Source organism: Hippopotamus amphibius, chromosome 2 (assembly GCF_030028045.1).
Source record: "Hippopotamus amphibius kiboko isolate mHipAmp2 chromosome 2, mHipAmp2.hap2, whole genome shotgun sequence".
Taxonomy (NCBI): domain Eukaryota; kingdom Metazoa; phylum Chordata; class Mammalia; order Artiodactyla; family Hippopotamidae; genus Hippopotamus; species Hippopotamus amphibius.
The window spans coordinates 165,676,548-165,698,607 of NC_080187.1; the positions used below are offsets into that span (position 1 = coordinate 165,676,548).

Here is a 22,060-nt window from a genome sequence, read left to right on the forward strand (position 1 = left end):
TACATAAGTGTGCCAGATGGAGAAGAGACATTAAAGTGGCTTTAAAATCTAGAGGTAACATGGCAAACAAACTATGGAAAGGTAATTTTATAATTAAAATGTAGACCATTTCGGAGATGTAGGAGATTCATGAAGCAAATAACACTTGTATATTATATTCTTTAACTTTCGCTAGTTTCAATCATAACATATTGGTGATTATATTAATATTTAAACATTATATTCAGACAGAGCTTTCCTTTGTTCCAAAGTACTTTTTTTTTTATCATTTGTCAAACATAATAGGAGAGATAATGTGTACAATGTTAAAATTTATTTCTGAAATGCTTTATTCTTTTAATCAGTACACATTATATTAAGTATAGAATTTCCTTAAAAATTAACAAATAACTCTTAAGTTTCACTGTTAGGACATTGATATGGAGAAGAAAACATCTGGCTCTTTTGACTTTTTACATTTATCCAAGTTCTAAATAGATTCTCATGTTAAGGTTCCTCTGTGTTATTTTTGTCCAAGTTGTGACAGCTAAAACAAAACATAAAATCATAAATATTACATTTTTTAATCACAAAAGAAACTTAGGTATCAATCATATTTGTAAACACCTTAAATGCACACTTTTATTGTGGTAAAATTGAGGCTATTTCATGCACTGCATTTCTAGAATAATACATTTTCACTCATTATTCACCACTAACTTAAATATTTAAGATTTGTAGATATTTAAAAACTATCATGGCAAAAAGATGTAAATGTTATATAGGAGTAAATTCAAGTAATGGAAAACAAAAACCCGAGTATAAAAAGTTAATATTAACTCATTATGAAAATGTAAAGAAAATCATGTGTGACTTTACTGCTGACAGTTCACTTTTCTATATATTTTAATATATTTCTAAAGATCATTAAATGTAACAGAAAAGGCTTTCAATTCCGGAAGGCTAGATAAACTCCTACTGGACCAAGTCTCTGAGAGAGAAATTGTAAACTTTAAACAAATATAAAAACCAACTACCTGTAGGTAATGGTAAGCAACTGAAAGCGGGTGGCTTCTGGAACAGAATCAACACTTGGAAGGAGGGAATAGCACGGGCTGAGTTCTCTGTTTCTGTGGCTCTTAGCCTGAAGGCAGGCCACAGCTGGTGTATACTGGCAGCTAAACCTGATAGAAAACCTGCAGTCTTTCTGGCTTGAGAAACCAGAGGAAAGAGTCTGGGGGCAACTAAAGCTACTGGAAAGTAAGGGGGAAATCCTGGAGAGGGACAACGTGAGGGAGCCCTAAATTCTGTATATAGACTTTTCCTAAATCTGTGGTGAAACCTTGAACCACTCATGAATGAGAGAGACTTAGAGGTGAGATTTGAGCTGCTGCCCAAGAGACAGAGTTTGAACTCCGGGTTTGACCAACACTCTTCAGAGAAATAGGATTGTTTCCAAAATATAACATTCACATTGTAAAGGATACAGTCTAAAATTATATTGTAAATATATGAAGAAACAGGAAAATGGGGAGCCATTCTCTATGGGGAAAGGCAACGGAAACCAGAAGTGAGATGATCTATGTGATAATTAATAGACCAGCTGTTTTTTGTTTTTTGTTTTTTTTTTGCTTTCTAGCTGTGCCACGTGGCATATGGGATCCTAGTTCGCCAACCAGGGATCAAACTTGAGCCCCTTGCATTGGAAGTGTGCTGTCTTAACCACTGGACCACCAGGGTGGGTCTGTAGTAGACCAGGTTTTAAAAACAGCTAGGACAACATCCTCAATGAAATAATGAAAAATAGGCTCATAATGAACGAGAAAAGGAAATCTCAACATAAAAATATACATGAACTACATAAAAAAAACCCAAATGAAAATTAACTGGTAAATACATCAAACAGCAGAATGGAGACAGCAGAAGAAACACAGTGCATCTGAAGACAGAGCAACTTAAATTATAGACATTAAAGAACAGAATCCTCAGGGATCTGTGGGACACTATACAAAGTTAAACATAAATATAAATGGAGTCCCAAAAGGAGAGAGAAAAGTGGGCATAAAAACACTTGAAGAAATAACAGCTGAAACTTCCTAAATTTGGTGAAGGTATAAATTTATAGATTCAGGAAGCTCCGTGATCCCCAAACAAGATACAATGTATCTATGCATGACTTCTGTGTAATTAAACTGCTGAAAACCAAAGATAATGAGAAAATCTTGAAAGCACCAGAGAGAGATTACACGTTACATATAAAGTTACATTGATCTGAATGGCTGCTAACTTCCTGTAAGAAACAATGAAGGACAGAAGATAGTGGACTAACATCTTTAAAGTGCTGAAAAATTAGCAGAATTTTGTATTCAGCAAAAGAATTTTATATATATGTATATATGTACAGATGTGTGTATATAATTAAGAATAAAGGTGAAATAGATATTTTCACCTAATAGAACATTAAGGGAACTCAATGCTAGCATATGTGAGCTACAGTGCATGCTTAAAGAAGTTTTTCAGTCAACAGATGGAAATTAAAATCTGTAAGTAGGCATGAAGTGCACTGGAATTCATATCCATACAAATGCAGAAGATTTATGTCTCTATTATACACGTGACTGAAGCACAAATGGTAACAATGTCCACTGTCTTGTGAGGTTAATGATGTATGCAGATCTAAACTATAACAATTGCAGCACAGATGTAAAATATAACAATCGCAGCATAAATATAGAAACAAGGTTTCTACATTTAATTCAGTGGCATAATAGAGCAACCCTAAATTCATAATGCAGAGATACAGCTAAAAAAAAATCTGTGGATGAATTAACGTGAAATTCTAAAATGTGTTCAAATAATACAAGAAAAGCAGGAAAGGAGGGACAGAGGAAATAGTAAAATAGTAGACCTAAATCCTATCATATTAATAATTACATTAGATGTTAATAGACCAATAGAATCCAATTAAAAGATTGTAGAATGGTTTAAAGAAACAATAACACAAGATCCAACTATATTCTACCTACAAGATATATGCTTTAAATATAAATTCATAGACAAGTTGAAAGTAAACAGATGGAAAAGTTGTAAGATGCAAACTGTAAGTATAAGAATGTTAGGGTTGCTATATTAATATCAGATAAAGTAGACCTCAAGACAAAGAGCATTACCAGATGTGCAGAGGAATACTGTGCAATGACAAGAGTCCATTCATCAGAAATATACAATAATCATAAATCTTTATGTACCTATTAACAGAACTTAAAAACACAAGTCAGAAATTGACAGAACTAAAGGAAGAGAAAATCTACAACTGTGATTGTGGAATTAATACCAGTCTTTCATTACGTGATAGAACTAGACCAAAAAAAAAAAAAAATCAATAAAGACATAGAGGATCTAAGAAACACTATCAACTACCTTGACCAAATTAATGTTTACAGAACCCTTTCTTCAACGTCTGCATAATACATGTTCTTTTTTAAGTGCACATGGAGTGCTTAACAAGACAGACCACATGCTGGGCCAGAAAAGGAATTCAAATAAATTCTGAAACAATGAACTTATGTATAGATTGTTCTATGACAACAAGGGGATTAAATTAGAAATCCATAAGCGTAGGATATCTAGAAAACCCACAAATACTTAAAACAACAATAGATCTCCATACATGGGCTAAAGAATAAATGACCAGGTAAATTAAAAATATTTCCAACAATGATAATAAAAATATATCAACATTTGTGGAATGTGGCTAAAGCAGTGTTTGGCAAGAGTTTAAATTTTATGGCTTTTGATGCTTATTTTAGAAAAGAAATACTAAGGTTAATGACTTAATGATTATCCAATATTAGAAGCTGATAAAAGAAGAACAAAGTAAACCCAAAGTAATCAAAATAAAGGAAATAATAAAAAGAAACCAATGAATAGAAAACAGAGAAAATGAGCATTAACACTATCTGGTTCATTAAAAGGATTAACAAAATTGATATCTTCTAGTTAACCTAACCAATAAAAAGTCCATTTATATGATGTTGTAGAATAGGCAAGACTAATCTATGGTGGAAAGAAATCAAGACAGTGTTTTGGGAGCAGGCTTTGACTAGCAGCAAGGATTGATTGGGAAAGTCCATAAAAGACCTCTGTGGTGTAACGGTTCTGTATCTTGATAGGGGTTTGGGTTACTAAGGTGAACAAAACATCTGACAAAGTTGGGAATGTATACTTAAGATATGTGTATTTCACTATTGTAAATTTTACCTCCAAAGGGTAAAACAACAACAACAACAACAAACTAAACAAATAACATCTAGTTAATGATACTGGCAATAAAGTATTAAAGGGGACGTGTACTGACAGCTGCAATTGACTGTGAAATTAAAGGTGGAGCAATGAACAGAATGAAGAATGGAAAGATGGACAGGTATTTTACAAAGAAAGTATAATAAATGTTAATAGGGAGTATGCATGTATTCACTGCAAATTCTCTTCAGTTTTTCTGTATGTCTGAAATTCTCACAATAGCCACTGGGCCACCACATTAAGGTTAAAAATACAAGAACCACATAACGTGGGTAAGAAAGTTGTATTAGAAAAACATGCTAGGAAGAGCTGCCAAAAACGAGCACAGGGTACAGTTATGATTTTTATGGCAGGCAAGGCAAAGGTGAATGGTTATTATTGGTCGGCATCCCAGGTAGTTTAAGCTTTAAAAAACTGAGGTTAATGTGATGACTGAGAACAGTAGTGGGAACACTGGTAAAAGAATGTAAAGACTGTACCCCTCAGCTACTGCTGTCATTCAGCTTCAAGATGAATGTAATTCTGCTCTATCAACTCAGCACATACATTCCCTTAAGAAAGTCACTTAGTTTCTCAGCTTGGCAAAGTCAGAAATGTGGACAGTATGTCAAGGAAACGCTGAACTGAATTTTGCCTGAGTACATTACTCCGATTAAAACTTTTCTGAATTAAATTTACCTTTTCATAGATTTGGGATAATGGAAACAATGTTACTTAAAAGAGTTTCCTTTACAGTTGCCCATGGCAAAACCTTACATTCTTTTAGCTCTATGGCTTTTAGTTTCAGTTGGTTCAGGTGCATATGATTATCTTGCTCTCTTAAAAATATCAACAGCAACTTAGGATATCTTAACAGAAACAAAAAGTACACTTTACCTGTTTTATGAACTGTGTGGCATTAAAAAGTTCACTGCAGCCATATAAAATGTGCTTGCCTTGCTTCCCCTGTAAAAAATCAGATACAGAACTCAGATACAAGTAACAAGTAATATTTTCAATATTCCCAAGAAGAAGGATTAAACTGAATAAGACTTTTTATTCTTAAAGATTTTATTTATTTATTTACTTATTTTAGGGGAGTACTGGATTTTAGTGTACACGTCTATCCTAAAATTACATGGAATGGAGTAGTGAAATGGGCATAGGTTTTTTTTTTTCTCTTCAAAATGTATGTGTTAGTTACACTTCTAGTGCCATTTACACTGAAAACAGAAGGAATGTGATGACTGACAAATTTCATGGGAGCCACAATTATTTATAAAATCTTAGGCCAACATTCTTCCAGTGTAAGATCTGTAACTACTTGAGGAAGACACGGAGTTTTGTTACGCTGAAAGCAGGGTGCGGAACGAGTAGCAAGGATTGCCACTTCAGACTCACTTGCGATAAGAATGTTGGAACCCAATTACAAGCAATCACAACTTTCTGACTAGAGAATTTTACAAAGTGCTTAATGCTGAAATTCTTATGTGTATTGTGAACTTGAAGGTAAATCTGTAAGATATCTTCTGTAATGTAAAATGTTTATTCCATGACAAAGCAAATATGATTAATCAAGGAACAAAAAGGATTACAGCTTTGTTATACAAGAGAAGGACACTTCTCTGTGATGTATGAGCTGAATAACATTGCTGGCTGAATAAATGTTCTAGCTCACCTTCCCTGAGAACAAGTAAAACAAAAGTCACACCTTACCTACCTTTTCTTCAGAATGAGTTGGTACCTGCAGCCATTAGATAGGGCAATATAATTGGGATTCTTGAGGCTATACTTATGTAAGGGTAGAGGTGACAGTACATAGGGAAACATTAGAGGGGTCCGCAACTTCTAGGCACAGCTCCTGGGACCCCATCTCAGTAATATGACACATTTCATTTTCAGTTGTGAACCACCAAGATACAGTGGAGATACCCTGGTCTGAGGGGGAGCCCTAGTCTTGTCCAAGGAGGGGTCTTTTATACCTCCCTGATCACACAGCCACAATCAGGCTGCATGACCAGGCTTAACAGCAGAAACAAGAAAACATGACAGAAACCAGGTGCTAATCAATCTTTACATTTTTCATTAAAGAATATTGACAACTTAGTGCAAGCTGCCCCTAGTCTATCTTGGACCCTCGTACAGGCCTATCTTAATCACTACTTAATACATTTCATTCAGGGCTGGCCAAACGTCAGCACAGGGTATATTAACTAGCTGTGATTAATCTTGTGCTTATATAAATACACTCCCTCTCTACCCTTGATCAAGCTTTCTTAATTCTAATTATCTGTCATCATTTTCATTTTTCACTGCCTTATACAAAAACAAAGATAACACAAAGATTCTAATCTTTTGTATCATCCAGTGAGTAGCTTTAATTTTTAACATTGCAGTCTAGTAATGTTTCAGTGTAAATATTCTTAATTATGCACAAATTTGATTATTTTCTCCTTACATTAAAAATTGAGCTTTATGAAACATACCAATACCTTGATTCAATGTAACAATTATTAACTAAATCTAATTCATTCTCTAGCCAGTCACCTTCCATCAAAAGAACAACTTGTGGTAGCTTTAAGTCAAATTCCCAATACACTTGGTTACTGATATCAGTATCATCAAATGTCATGTTAAAAATCAATCCAATTAATTTTATCAAATACATCAGTGTTATACCAAATAGCAGTTACATTAAAAGTTAGATTAACCTCATTACTAAATAAGTCAGCTAGAATTATTATAGTATTTTCCTTGCCTTCCCAACAAAAATGACACCTGCCTGTTGTTTTATGAAATGGTATAAATCAAGTTAGATAATTCTCAATTACAAGTCTTTTGTAGGCGTAAGCCCTAAGTTTTGTTTCATACTACAAGGCTGCACTAACATGGGTTTCTACTTGTCATGAGGGAGCCTGTTATAGACTTAGTAGCTCAATTTCCCCTGAATGGGGCTGAATGATAGGAAGAAGATGGTTATTCAGAACTAAAGGGAAGAGTAAGACCAAACAGGATTAAAAAACAAAGAATTCTCAGGATAATTAAATTACATCGCTTAGTAGCTACTAAACATTAATGGCTCTATTAAAAACCCATCAACATCAAACTTAGCGTAAAAGACTGCATGCTTTGCCCCTAAGATCAGGAGGAAGATAAAGAAGTCTGCTCTAGCAGACTTGTCTATTAAATACTGTATTGGAGGTTTTAGCCAGGGTGGTTAGACAAGAAGGAAAACATTCCAGATAGGTTAAGGAAGAAGTTTAACTCTATTCAGAGATAATATGATCTTATATATAGAAAATCCTGAAAATCCATTAAAAAAAAAAACCTATCAGAACTAAATGAGTTCAATAGGACTGCAGGACATAAGATCAATATAGGAAAATTAATCAGATTTCTATATGATTACAATGAACAATCCAAAAATGAAATGAAAACAATTCCATCCATAATAGCATAAAAAATAGATAGGAGTAAACCTACTAAAAGAAATACAAACAAAGCTTATACTCTGAAAACAATAAACTGCAAAGCAATAAAAAAAATGTTGAAAGAAATTAAAGATCTAAATAAATGGAAAAACACTCCATGTCATGGATTAGAAGAGTTAATAGTGTTAAGATTAAAATACTCCCCCAAACTTATCTACAGATTCAGTGCAATCCTTATCAGAATCCAACTGCCATTAACAGCTGATTCTCAAATTCACATGGAATTGCAAGGGACCCAGAAAAACCAAAACAATCTTGAAAAAGAAGGATAAAGTAGGAAGAATCCTATATTCTTTTTTTTATTTTTATTTTTTTATTTTTTTAAGAACTTTTATTGAGATAACAGTTAACAGACAATAAACAGCATATATTTAGAGTGTACAATTTGGTGTCCCAATCTCCCAATTCATTCCCCCCCAACCCTCCCCACTTTCCCCACTTGGTGTCCATGTGTTTGTTCTCTACACCTGTGTCTCTATTTCTGCCTTGCATTTCCTCTTTCATAGTTGTTAGCATTTGCCTTATGTATTGAGGTGGTCCTATATTGGGTGCATATATATGTATAATTGTTATCTCCTCTTCTTGGATGGATCCCTTGATCTTTATGTAATGTCTTTTCTTGTCTCTTGTAACATTTTTTATTTTAAAGTCTATTTTATCTGATATGAGTATTGCTACTCCAGCTTTCTTTTGATTTTCATTTGCATGGAATATCTTTTTCCATCCCCTCACTTTCAGTCTGTATGTGTCCCTAGGTCTGAAGCGGGTGTCTTGTAGACAGCATATATATGGGTCTTGTTTTTGTATCCATTCAGCCAGTCTGTGTCTTCTGGTTGGTGCATTTAGTCCATTTACATTCAAGGTAATTATTGATATGTATGTTCCTATTACCATTTTCTTAATTGTTTTGTTGTTGTCTTTGTAGGTCCTTTTCTTCTCTTCTGTTTCCCACTTAGAGAAGTTCCTTTAGCATTTGTTGTAGGGCTGGTTTGGTGGTGCTGAATTCTCTTAGCTGTTGCTTGTCTGTAAAGCTTTTGATTTCTCCCTCGAATCTGAATGAGATCCTTGCTGGGTAGAGTATTCTTGGTTGTAGGTTCTTCCCTTTCATCACTTGAAATATATCATGCCACTCCCTTCTGGCTTGTAGAGTTTCTGCTGAGAAATCAGCTGTTACCCTGATGGGAGTTCCCTTGTACGTTATTTGTTGTTTTTCCCTTGTTACTTTTAATAACATTTCTCTGTCTTTAATTTTTGTCAACTTGACTTATATATGTCTTGGTGTGTTTCTCCTTGGATTTATCCTGCCTGGGACTCTCTGTGCTTCCTGGACTTGGGTAGCTATTTCCTTTCCCATGTTAGGGAAGTTTTCAACTATAATCTCTTCCAGTATTTTCTCGGGTCCTTTCTCTCTCTTGTCTCCTTCTGGGACCCCTATAATGCAAATGTTGGTACGTTTAACATTGTCCCAGAGGTCTCTTAGGCTGTCTTCAGTTCTTTTCATTCTTTTTTCTTTATTCATTTCTGCATCAGTGATGATCACCATTCTGTCTTCCAGGTCACTTATTCACCCTTCTGCCTCCATTAATCTGCTATTGGTTCCTTCTAGTGTATTTTTCATTTCCGTTATTGTGTTGCATATCTCTGTTTGTTTGCTCTTTAATTCTTCTAGGTCTTTGGTAAACTTTTCAATCTTTGCATCCAGTCTTTTTTCAAAGTCCTGGATCATCTTCACTATCATTATTCTGAATTCTTTTTCTGGAAGGGTGCCTATCTCCTCTTCATTTAGTTGTTTTTCTGGGGCTTTATCCTGTCCCTTCATCTGGTACAAAGTCCTCTGCTTTTTCATTTTCTCTATCTTTCTGTGGCTGTGGTTTTCAGTTCCACAAGATGAAATACTGCTGATACTGCTTGATACTGCTGTCTGCCCTCTTGTGGAGGAAGGTATCTAGGAGCCTCCTGTGTGCTTCCTGATGGGAAGGACTGATGGTGGGTAGGGCTGGGAAGACTCCTATATTCTGATTTCAAAACTTACTACAAAACAATGGTAATCAACATAGTGTAGTACTGGCTCAAGGAGAGACCTATGGATCAATGGGACAGAACTGAGAGTACAGAAATCAACCCACACATGTATGGTCAACTGATTTTCAACAAGGCTGCCAAGACTGTTACCGAAACCCAAGTCCACGTGCCTGATGCACAGTGAGGCCAAATAACACCGAAACGTCAAAGTCTGGAACAGAGAAAGGTTTACTGCAGGGCCAAGCAAGGAGATGGGTGACTCATGCCTGAAAAACCCCAAACTCCCTGAAAGCTTTAAGCAAAACCCTTTTATAGGAAAAGTGAGGGAGGGGCTTGGTTAGTTGTTGCAAACTTCTTGGTGTCAGATCCTTTGTTCTTGAGGTCAGGTCATGGTCATGTAATGATGTTTCTGTAAATCTCCACCAAACAAATGTTGTTCTCTGTTCTGACAAGAAAGGGCAAGGTCCCAAAGCACAACTGTCACCCTTTGAGGTCCAGGCCTGGCTAAGAGGAGGCAGATCTCAGCTGGTGGCTCCCTCAGGGCCAGGTCCCCAGACCCTGCCCAGCTGTCATCACTGAGGGAACCAGGCACCCAGGACCCAACTGGCCCTCAGGCTCCTCAAGCTGCCCAAATGGTGGGAGCCAAGTCCCAAGGACTGAGTCCCATGCAGACTGCTGCCGCCATTAAGTCATGGAGATGGGGATGGGGGATAAGTTCACTGACGCTTAAAGGCCTGGGCCCAGCCAGTGGGTGGCTGTGGCGAGGGCTCTGGAGCCCTCCAGCTCACCCACTGGCCCAAGGCCCCGGGGAGAAGGCTGGGATCTGCCTCTTACCTCACTCTCCACCTGAGGACCACCACTCCACTGACCAATGACTAAGCGGGGCCTCTAACCCCTGCTCTATAGAGTTCTTGAGGTAACCATTGCCTGGTAATGAGTTGCCTGGTAATGGTGCCCAGCAAAGGCTACAGCGGGAAGGGCTGCACAGTGCCCCTCTCTATTACAAAATCACTCAGTGGGGAAAAACAGTCTTTTCAATAAATGGTGCTAGGACAACCTGGAGAGCCATATGTAAAAGAATGAAGCTGGACCTTACTTTATTCTATATACAAAAATTAACTCAAAATGGATCAAAAACCTAAATGTAAGAGCAAAAACTATAGAAGAAAACATGGGAGTAAACCTTCATGGCCTTGGCTTTGGCAGAGAATTCTTAGATATGACACCAAAAGCACAAGCAACAGAAGAAAAAATATTAAAGGACACCAGGTAGAAGGTGAAAAGATCAAAGAATGGGAGAAAATATTTGCAATCATATATTAAGATGAGGGACTTGTATCTAGATTAAAGAACTCTTATAACTCAGTAATAAAAAGGCAAAATAACCCAGTTTAAAAAATGGGCAAAGGATCCGAACAGACATTTCTGCAAAGATATACAAATGGCCAATAAGCACGTGAAAAGATGTTTGACATCATAAGTCATCAGGGAAATACAATCAAAACCACAATGAGATAACACTTTACACCCACTAGTACAGCCGAAATCAAAAAGTCAGATAAGTCCTGGCAGTGATGTGGAGAAATCAGAACCTTCATACACTGCTGGTGGGAATGTAAAATGGTGCATTCACTTTGGAAACAATCTGGCAGTTCCTCACATGGTTAAACATAGTTATGATGACCCAGCAATTTCACTCCTAGGTATATACTTAAGAGAAATGAAAATATATGTTCACATAGAATTACACTGACCTATTACCTATGGTTCCAGGTGGACAGCAATAAGTTTTAGCCAGAATAGACACTCATCTTAGATTTGGACTTAACACACCTCGTCACTAAAGCAAATACCTTTAACACCTTTAACATCATAGCAGAAACGATTTCAATTTGGACTTCCTTTATATACATCACTTGACAAAGAAACCCATTTTGCTGCAGGTGCAGTTCAACAGCATGCTAAGAAGTGTATACAATAGATCTTACCAAACACAAAGTAGCGGACTGACTGCAAACTGAAACTGACATTTGAAGCAACTACTTTCTAAATTAGGCACATCTCTTTCTAATAAGGGACAGAAAGGGTGGCCTGCATGACAGAAAGTGTGTTAAAACATAACAGGCATTTAACTAAAGGGGGAATCAACAGCGAAGAGATTGTTGAGATGCTGTAGGAAAAACAGGGGAGGGAGGAAGGGGGATAATAACAAACTAATAAAAATGTCTCCTGCATTTCTAAAAATGTTTCTTTTTCTCTGCCTGATCCTGTAGTACAGGGACATGAGTCACATTCACAAGGTCTGAAGAAAGGATTAACTGCAAACAAGACATCCGGACAATACCTCTAAATCTGTCTTGAGGAGTGATGCAACAGGCTGTTGCTTCTTTTCACCTTTGTAAACTGGGATTAATAGTTTCTGCATCTGTACTAATAACCAGTGAATAACAAAGTCCTATAAACTTGCACTTATCCAGCCTTCTTCCTATGACTGGGAATGAAGAAAGGGGAAGTTCTGGCCAATCTCATATTGCTGCCAGATCTATGGATCAGGCGTCTTGCTGAATCTGATGGTCTTCTAAACCAGTGGCCAAATTCTGGGTAAGAATTACTGACACATGGAAAGATGGAGAAGTCCTGATTCTCAGAAATGGATTCAATAAGTAAATAATACAAAAAAAAAAAAACCCAAACAAAAACAAAAACCTAACATCTTGGTACCTTGCAAGAGGCTGAGAGCGAGAGAATAATACTCTTAGCTATATTTATAGCCCATAACATCTGCAGAAACAGCCTCCTTTATTTGAAGGTCCAAGATGGGTTCTGGGAAGTTTATGAAGGATTTAATCTGGACTTATTCACATGCTATATCTTGATGCTAATAACATCTAGGGGATAAAACACCTAGAATAATTATAATGTTTCCTTTTGTTTTACAGATTCTCATTTTACAGGTTTCAATATTCCAGAGAACCCCTTTTGGGAGGCAAAATTAGGATATTGTTGGTATTCAAATGCGTACAAAAGAAACTGCTCAACAAAAGAGCCAAAGACCATTGTGTAAATATGAACCTAAGTGATGATCTGTTAAGAAAGGTGCCTGGATACAGGGACATAAAATACCTGTAACATGCCTGATGAGTCATAGTACCATGTGCCCTACTACCTATACACCATGTTTTTGTGGGTGGAGAGAGGTTAAGAGTTGTGAGGCTTACACATGATTAAAAACAAGTTTGCACTGGAGTATCTGGTAAACTGCAATTTTTCTTGAAAGTTATACCTGAATTTCAGTCACTACACTACACAAATGGTTACTATTTTGATTTTTATCCTTCTTGTTTTTCTGTCCTATAATGTTAAAAAAAAAAAAAACCAGAAAGAATGCTGAGAAATGTAATTAAGAAAGCTTAACCAAGGATGGGGTATAAGTACAGGATTAATTTCAGCCTGTCCGTTGCAACCCTGTGTTTATCCTTGGGAACACACCTGGAACTAGTCATGTTGACCCCTGGCCAAATCTGAATGAAACAGATTAATATAGTCCTGCCCAAGGGTCACAGACCAAGGGACAACTTGCACTAGCTTGGCAGCATTGTTGAAAAATTGTACAGATTGATGGTTTACACCTGGTTTCTGTTATGTTCCCTTGGTTTTTGCCTTTGAGCCTAGTCATGCAGCCTGATTCTGGCTATGTGAACAGAGTAGGTATAAAAGACCTCTCCTTGTATAAGACAGATGCTCCCCTTGAGACCAAGGTATTATACATAGATCTTGGTAGTGGTTCCCATGCTGAAGCATATTATGTGCAACTGAGATCGGATCTCTGGAGGTGCCTGGTGGTTTTGAAGCTCTGTGACATCTGCCTATGTATTTTTTCTCCTGCTGTACCAAAACCTCTACCTTTTTTGAAGTCTTATGTAATACAGGACATAAGGAATAATCATTATTTAATGTTAAATGAATAAATGAAGATTACAAAATGTCCTATCACTAGTTCTGTTGCCTCTACATTTTAAATGGTGCTTTTGCTCTTCAAGTTACACCGTTCCCTTCATATTCTTTTGCTTAGTTGTCTGTCACTCCCTGCTGCCGTCAACTTTGAACAGCACACCACTTCTAATGTGCTACCTCTAAAAGTGTCACCTCTAAAAGTGCTTGTTTTGAAAAAGCAGACATTCCAAGTTTGTTGCTGACTTAGGTCAATAAGATGAGAGAAAAGTGCTTATTTTTCAGGTAAATAGGGTTTAGGAAATCATTTCACCAAGGAAGACTTTTTTGGAACAGGAGCTTATTTGAGGTCTCTAAACATTTAAAGTCAAATTAAGACAGATGGCTGCAAAGTACATCACATCAATAAGATACATTATTTTCCAGATCAAGTAAAATTTTAGGCCAGAAATGAATGTGATAGGGGAAAATGCCCATATAGTCATTGTTTTCCTATCTGCTGGATTTTTAAACTACCTCTAGAAAAGGAGTTATGTAAGAATCAAGGGAGCCACCAGAGAATGCTAGTATGTTAAAAACATGGAACAACCGTGAAACCTCAAATGATAAAAGATTATAAAGGTCAAATGTACCTTTATGTAGTCAACAAGATTTTGATATTCAATGTAGTTGCCTCCTCCCACCACAAAAACAATTGCCTAAAAATGCAAACAGAAAAAAATAGGTAAGTTAAAAGAAATAGTTAAAACAGTGTTTTAGCTCTCAAATATGGTGTTTAGCCTGGAGCCCATTTCACAACTTAGGATGTGATCCCTAGCTAGCTAGCTAGTATTTTTTTTACCTAAGTGTCTGATGCTACTTCAATTATAAAGAAATTTATTTCTAAAAATAGCCTATAAATTTATAAATTTCTAATGTCTACTGAGTAGTAAAATGAAGTAGAGATTTTTCAAAAACAATGCTGAGGAAAATAAACTTCAATTAAACAATACCAAATAAATCCAAAGGGCTTTTTCCAAAAGTCATTTTTGAATTTGTTGTTCTTTATAAAGCATCTTAGGTACACAGAATTGGACTTATCAAGACTGCCATACAGTAATCATCATAAAGCCATGTTCAGGACAAAGATATTCTTCAAGACTGCTTAGCTACCTTTTCATGCTTCCATTTAAGGGACAGAGAATTTTTATATGAACTTACCTCTTGGAATGGATTTTTGTTCCTTGGAACTGAGCTGCAAGAACAAAAAACTCATACTGAAAATTTCACCCAAAGCTTTTCTTAAGGATAAAATAGGCATGGGAAACACACACACGCACACATGCATGCACTATTAGCTGTGTATTCACAATTCTTCTTCCTTCACCTTCTTTGAGCCGGGTAGTGAAGTGGGATTCAGAGGAACAGCTAGATGAGGTACATGTCACAGTGTCTAAAAGGGAATGGGGCAACTTGTTGACTTTAAAAGAAAATCCTAGGAGAAGACTGAGAGGGAAAAGGAAAGACTGAGCAACAGTTCCCACGAGGAGTGGAAATCTGGGTGTAAGGTGAATTGATAAAAATATATACTTTGTGGTAAATTATGTAAAATTTTTACCATATTCAATAGATAGTGTGTGGGTATCTACACTTGTGAAAAAACTATGCAGACACATGTATGGGAAGGACAACAATTTAGGAAGGACAGAGGGGATGGAAAAAGGGATGTATATTTTACTGTAGCGTCTTTATATTTCAAAAATACTTTCTTGGTCCTAAGAGATCTTTTAATAAGGGCAATTTTCAAAGCTTTCGTGAGTCAAATATATTTTCGTTTTGAGTGCTAAAATAGGCTATACAAAGATAACTTAGGTTTTCCTCACAGGCCATTTTTGAAAATCTCAACCAAGGGGAGAGAGCTATTATAACCTCTCAATTATTCAGAGGCTGGTTCCACAGTTCCACCTTTTCCTCATTTCTGTTGCCTGTGTGAATATTCCATAGAAGGGGCCAGCAGCTGCCCTGACTCAAACGCCTCACAGTGTTTAACTTCCTTCTAGAGTGCTTTACGTTCCTCTAAGAGTAGACATGAGATGAGGAGAGGTGAGACAAATATAACTACTGATGCAAATACAAGGAAGGAAAGAAAAATTGTAAGCTTGAGAACATCAAGAGTTGTAAATCCACCATTTTAAAGTGTACAATCAGTGGTTTTTAGAATATTTACAGAGTTGTACAACCATCACCACTGTCTAATTTCAGAACATTTTAATCACCTGCCAAAGAAGCCCCATACCCACTAGCTGTCACTCCTCATTCTCTCCCTTCTATAATTTATTCTTGGTCAAATTCTTTCTTGTCAGCTGCAGTTGCTACAAGCAGCTTCTTTTGCAACATTGGTAGTATTTCTGGTAAGTTCAGAAAAGAGAATAACCTTTTAGGTTACCAAAACGATTAATATTCAACTTTCTAGTGACTAGATTATCTGTTCTGACTACCTACAAAGATGTGAAAGCCTGGGATAGAACAAAGACAAAGTTATAAAGATCCCAAACATAAGGTGCAGGCAATAAAGAAGCTTCACCCAAGTTCTGGTACTAAAGACCATCCCTCCAAGAAAGTTTTTTCCCCTCCTAATTCTGCCCATTCTTTTTCTGTATCTTGTAGGCTATTTTTCATACACCATGGATTAAATCTTGAAAAATAATATCCATAATAAAGTTAACAAATAGCTTATCATACCATGTTTGTCATAAAATATAGAAATTATTTGCAGAATGTTTCACTGCCATAAAGAAGCATTCACAGCAGTGGTTCCGAGGGGCTTAGATATTACGGACCAGTTAAATAAAAAATCAACAACTGGTATCCAGTATAAAGCTCCCATCTTTTTATTTAGTCCAATAAAAATATTCATTTAAAAACACACAGATTATCCAAATTCTCCTCCTCCACAGTCTGTAATACCCTCATCATTTCATTAAAAACAACAAACATCTAAATGTATTTTTTGCATGAATATACTTGGGAGGAAAAGCATCAAAGTGTTAAGTATAATTACGAGTGATTACCTCTGGGTAAAGAGATTATACATACTGTTTACTTACCAGTTGTCTATATAGTTTGAATTTTTAATAATAAGCAGTTACTGGAGGGGGGCGGGGGGTGAAGGAGAAGCTGAGACGAAGCGAGAGAGAAGCACAGACATATATATACTACCAACTGTAAAACAGATAGCCAGTGGGAAGTTGCTGTATAACAAAGGGAGTGCAACTTGAGGATGGATGATGCCTTAGAGGACTGGGACGGGGAGGGTGGGGGGAGTCGAGGGAGGGAATACGGGGATATGTGTATAAATACAGATGATTGAACTTGGTGTACCTCAAAAAAAATAAATAAATAAAATGAAAGAAAAAAAAAGCAGTTACTGATTTGTAACAGAAAATCAGTAAAGTTATTTCCATTCTTGGTAGAGGTGGGGAAACAAAGGACAAATTGCAGAAGACAAGAGCTACTTACCTGTCATTGCCCCTCAGCATTTTAGGATCAAAATACCTATAGTCATCAGTTTCCTATTAAAAAAAATAGAGAACTTTACCATGACTATGGAATTTCTATTTAGAAAATTCAAGTTTGGCTTAGAGTATTTTAAGAATATTTGATGAATCTACTAATGAATTGATTAATTTGGTAGAGTGGGTAACCACCATCAACATTTATTGAGCCACTGTTCTAAGTAAAATTACATAATCCCATATTATCTATGAGATAGTTATTATTATCCCTATTTTTCAGATGGGTAACTTGGGGTAAAGAAAGGTTATCTAACTTTCTTAAAGTTATATGACAAGTAAATGTGGGAACTTCACAATTTGAACCCAGGTAGTCTAGTTTCAATGCCCCAGCTCTTAACGACTATGTATACTGCTTCTCAAAATATACCTGTTTTGACATAGAAAACAAATTTATGGTTACCAAGGGAGGAAGGAGGGGAGGGATAAATTAGGAGTTTAGGATTAACATAAAAACACTACTATATATAAAGTAGACAACCAACAAGGATCTACAGTGTAGCATAGGGAACTACACTCAATATTTTGTAATAATCTATAAAAGAAAAGACTCTGAAGAAGAATATATATATGTGTGTGTATATATATGTATGATTCAGCTATATATATATATAACTGAATCATTTGCCGTATACCTGAAACTAACACAACACACATCAACTATACTTCAAAAAAAAAAAAAAGTGAGAAAAATAAATATACCTGTTTTATAAGCTAATGCACTTAAGTATTTTTGCTTTTAGAATTTTATTATTATATGTCTATGATTTCACTGAATGTGCAGAATACCTAATACAGGTTCACAATCTCATAATTGAAACCTCTGCAGTTAGATATATTTTGGAATTCTGAATTTAAAAAATTGCAGATAGATAATATCATGCATAAACTGTATATAATGTAATATTCCCAGTGGGCAGCACCACATCATCTAACATGTTAATATTTCTGGAGCTAAACAGATGAATATTAACATAAAGTAGGATAAGTCAAAACTATAAAGAACCTCAACCTGCGTTAAGGTTAGGTTTTGCCACCAAAGGAGTTACACAAAATTTTCTAGTCTTCAGAGCTTTTTGGATTTCAGAAGTTGTGGATAAGGGGTTGCTGACCTCGGCTTCTTGATACTAAAGGAGTTGGAAAGTACTGCTTTACTTTTTATAATGTAGTCACTTCCTAATCTCTGCCTCCTTCTCCCTCCATTGCACAATCAGCCAAAGGAACTCATTCTTTTCTGAAATGTTTTCTGGTTCTTTTCTGTATGAACCTGCCCAAATGTGGTCAATGACAAACTATGCACTGCTGCCACTATCTAGTCCTGCACTCAGTGGTGGACGATGCTAATCACAGAACTCGCCCTGAACCCAGATGCAGTGCCATACTCCTTCAACACTCCGCTCCCGGAAACCAGGACTAGCCAGATATACAAGGGAAGGTGAAACTTACCTGATATCTTGCCTAATCCCTTTCTTTCAGTTTATTCAATCAAGACAAATCAAAGAACACTTAATAAACGTAAGTGATAAGAGTGCATCCAGAATTAGGTGACAGCATTTTAAAGCCTTTGAGATACAATATACTCAAGATTACGAGTCAGGTCTAACTTAGTATACTTTGTTAATCTCTTCAGTGCCTCCAAATCAATTTGTCAATATGGGAACAAGACAGGGATGAGAGAGGGTGCAGGCATCTGTCTCATCTAGCAGATGGATGAAAAATTGCTTTCAAAGCAGAAAAATTTTACTTTTTCTAATTAAAAAAATCTGTCTGTAGTAATGTGCCTTCAGTTATAAAGTCAAAAGTCAACAGAACTGATAAATGAACTTACAGAACTTGGAGAAACATCTGAACAAGACCCATAATTTAGCCATCTGTGTGTCTATGACAGGAATGTGGAAGGCATGTGTATACTGGAATGAGTAGTAGGCAGCAATTCAGTAGTAGTGGGTTTTTTGTTCCAATTCTGCTATTAAAAATAGTGTGCCTTGGGAAATGTCACTTAGCATCTCTTGGTTTCCTCTCCTTTACAGTTAAGATTCTAAGGTTTCCTTAAACTCTAAAGTCTCTGATTCCATGAAGGGCATGGCTCTTGCCCTAATCAAGATCGTATAGTGGTGAAACATGTGGGCTGCCCAGCTCTGCCATTTATTAGCTATGTGTCCCTGGGCAAGTTAACTGTGCCACAGTTTCTTCATCTATAAAATGAGAATAATTTAAAAAATAGTATTTTTCTTAGAAGGTTTGAATGGGGATTAAATGAGATAATATGTGAAAAATGTTTTGATTGGCTCCTGGCTAAAGTACACAATACATGTTAGCTGTCAGCATTACTGCTGTCATTACCCATCATCTCAACTTCTAGATTAGGAACAGGGACAGAGTATCCTGAGCCTGCCGAAGCCCTGTGGCTGTGGCATCTAAAATCTCACACTCCTTTATATGTCTAATCTTTATTATCATTTGGGTTATATCTTCCAGAAATTTACTGCTTATGGAAGTAGTATTCTCTAAGACAACTCATCATAAATGCATACTTCTCTCAGGCTTTTCAAGAAGTGTTCCTTCCTCACAGGTTCTAGGATGTGGTGATAACCAAGTCTATTATTACTACATTGTATACCACTTTCTCTATATTGATTCCCATATAGAAGAATCCAGTCCTTTTCAGCTTATCATTATGGACAATTCTCTCATTCCTTTCATGACTGCAACTGCCCCTTTTTGGGCTTTTTTATAACACTATATCTTTGTTTTCACATGGACAGATTTTAAAATTTGTTTCTCCTAATTTCCTTTAATGTTATTAAAACCATGTTTTAACAATTACAAAGTAATGATATTTTTATCTGAAGATTCTGTTCTCACTCTCTTTCTCTGCCTGGTATCCTACATCTTGATGCCAAGTCTACAGTGATCCAGATCAACCCAAACTAGGGTTCTGATCGTGTGGCCTTTCTCTATTCCAGACAACCACTCTAGTTGCCACAGTAACAAGATGGCTGTTTTCTGAAACAGATTGTGATGATTTTTACATTCCTTTCTTGAATTATAAACAGATAGCTTGAAAACCCATTCTTTAAGCAAACGCTAATATTTACCCATTTATCTCTTCATCAAACAACTTCTCTCTCTCAATTTACTTTTTAGCCCAAAAGAATTTAGTGCCATTTGAATACATGCACTTAAAATTTTTACTATGCACTCCTCTCCTAATTTAATTTCACAAAATTAAACTGATCTGGTACTCTTAATAGCACACCAACTGATGCTCACTAGTTCTTTTTTATTTATAGAAACTTTCTCCTTAGGCTATATATAGGATATAATCTACATTTACTTTGGATGAGAGCTGGCCAGAATGGATGTAGCAGCTGAGAAACCAATTCCCATTACCTGTGATAATGGCTAAAAAAAGCTCTTTGAGAACACATGGACTCTTTCCTTTCTCTCATGTAGTCTGCTGTGATTAAGCCCACAACAAACTCTGACTTCATCACTTTTTGTACAGTCTGTTTGCTATGTTCAAGAATTTACAAGTACAATGTTACATGCTACTCACCGGGTTTGACTTCATCTCCATGAGATTGTCTAAAATACGAGTAACAGGTAGATTCTGTGGAAAAGATCAGTGAGTATTTTGTTAAATATTACAAGAAATAACAAACCAAAATTCTTCTCTAGTAACAAAACAACCTAATCATTCCATAGTTCAGTATGCCTACCTTTCAATTAAACACATTCTAAGCTTAAGTATTCTGTGAGTGGTGTCACAGATGTAAGTACCCTTGGTATTACTCAACGTTCCAGAGAATGTAATTTTAAAAAATGTGTAGGTGTATCCAAGCTTTAGTACAAATACATATTTGGGCTTTTTACTTTGTTGGATGTCTGCTTTTTAATACTAGTAACTGTAAGCTTTTGTTTTAATTACCCCCCCCCCCCACCTTTTTTCATTTCCTTTCTGCAGATTTGTTTCTTTAAAGACACAGTACTTGTGAGATTAAGTGACCTAACAGAGTTTTTTCATTTCTAATGTATGTTCTTCTAGCCAAAAAGAAACTTGTGCTCTTTGAAACAACGGGCAAATGGATGCGAACACAACTTCACTGACCATTTAAATTTTGCCTGGGATAAATTCCAAAATTTCAATGACATAATGCATTATCTTCTTACAGAACAAACTCCACTTTAAACATGAAAGTTATAACACTGGTGTTGATATAAGATTGCCTCTTGACATGTTTACATGCATTTGGATAAAAAATACTATTGTTCTATTTTAATCTGACCATTTTAACCATTATTTTGAACATAATAACACATTGGGTACAGAAAATTTACTAAGTGACAATTTGAATGCCTATTCAAAGTACGTTCCTACTGGGATGGTATTCTGTATTCTGCCCACTTTAAACTGATATTTCCTTTGTGAACTGTACAGAATATTATGGAAAGAACAGTTTTGTATCTTAGAGATTTGATACAACAGAGGCAACATTAAATCTCATTCTTTAAATAACTGTAGATAACACATTACTATTTTACAAGTTTTACTTTCTTTAGGTCATAAAACATTTTATTGTTACTAAAATGGACTATCACTAAGGAAAATGCTACTTTGCCCAGATAGAAAATATGCATTTCTTTTTTCTTTTTCTTTCTCTAGATCAGCAAGTAAGAATCTTTTAAGATAATCTTAGGCAAGTAAAATTAAAGCTATTTCATTATTCTCTGATATTTCTGTTGGCCAGGAACTTCTTAATATAAACACAAGCACCAAATGTT

At 35.9% G+C, this 22,060-nt stretch overlaps 1 protein-coding gene across 1 annotated transcript in view; it reads right to left on the reverse strand.

The window, feature by feature from the left end:
* Positions 1-302: 302 nt before the first annotated feature.
* SCFD1 (sec1 family domain containing 1) overlaps positions 303-22,060 on the reverse strand; it is a 99,868-nt gene continuing 78,110 nt past the window's right edge. Inside the window, exons 20-25 of the mRNA XM_057721226.1 lie at positions 20,835-20,888; positions 17,223-17,275; positions 14,925-14,958; positions 14,357-14,422; positions 5,158-5,226; positions 303-526 (exon numbers count right to left, since the gene is read on the reverse strand). Of these exons, the coding sequence (XP_057577209.1) occupies positions 503-526; positions 5,158-5,226; positions 14,357-14,422; positions 14,925-14,958; positions 17,223-17,275; positions 20,835-20,888 (300 nt within the window). The 3' untranslated portion in view covers positions 303-502. The remainder of the gene's footprint in view (positions 527-5,157; positions 5,227-14,356; positions 14,423-14,924; positions 14,959-17,222; positions 17,276-20,834; positions 20,889-22,060) is intronic.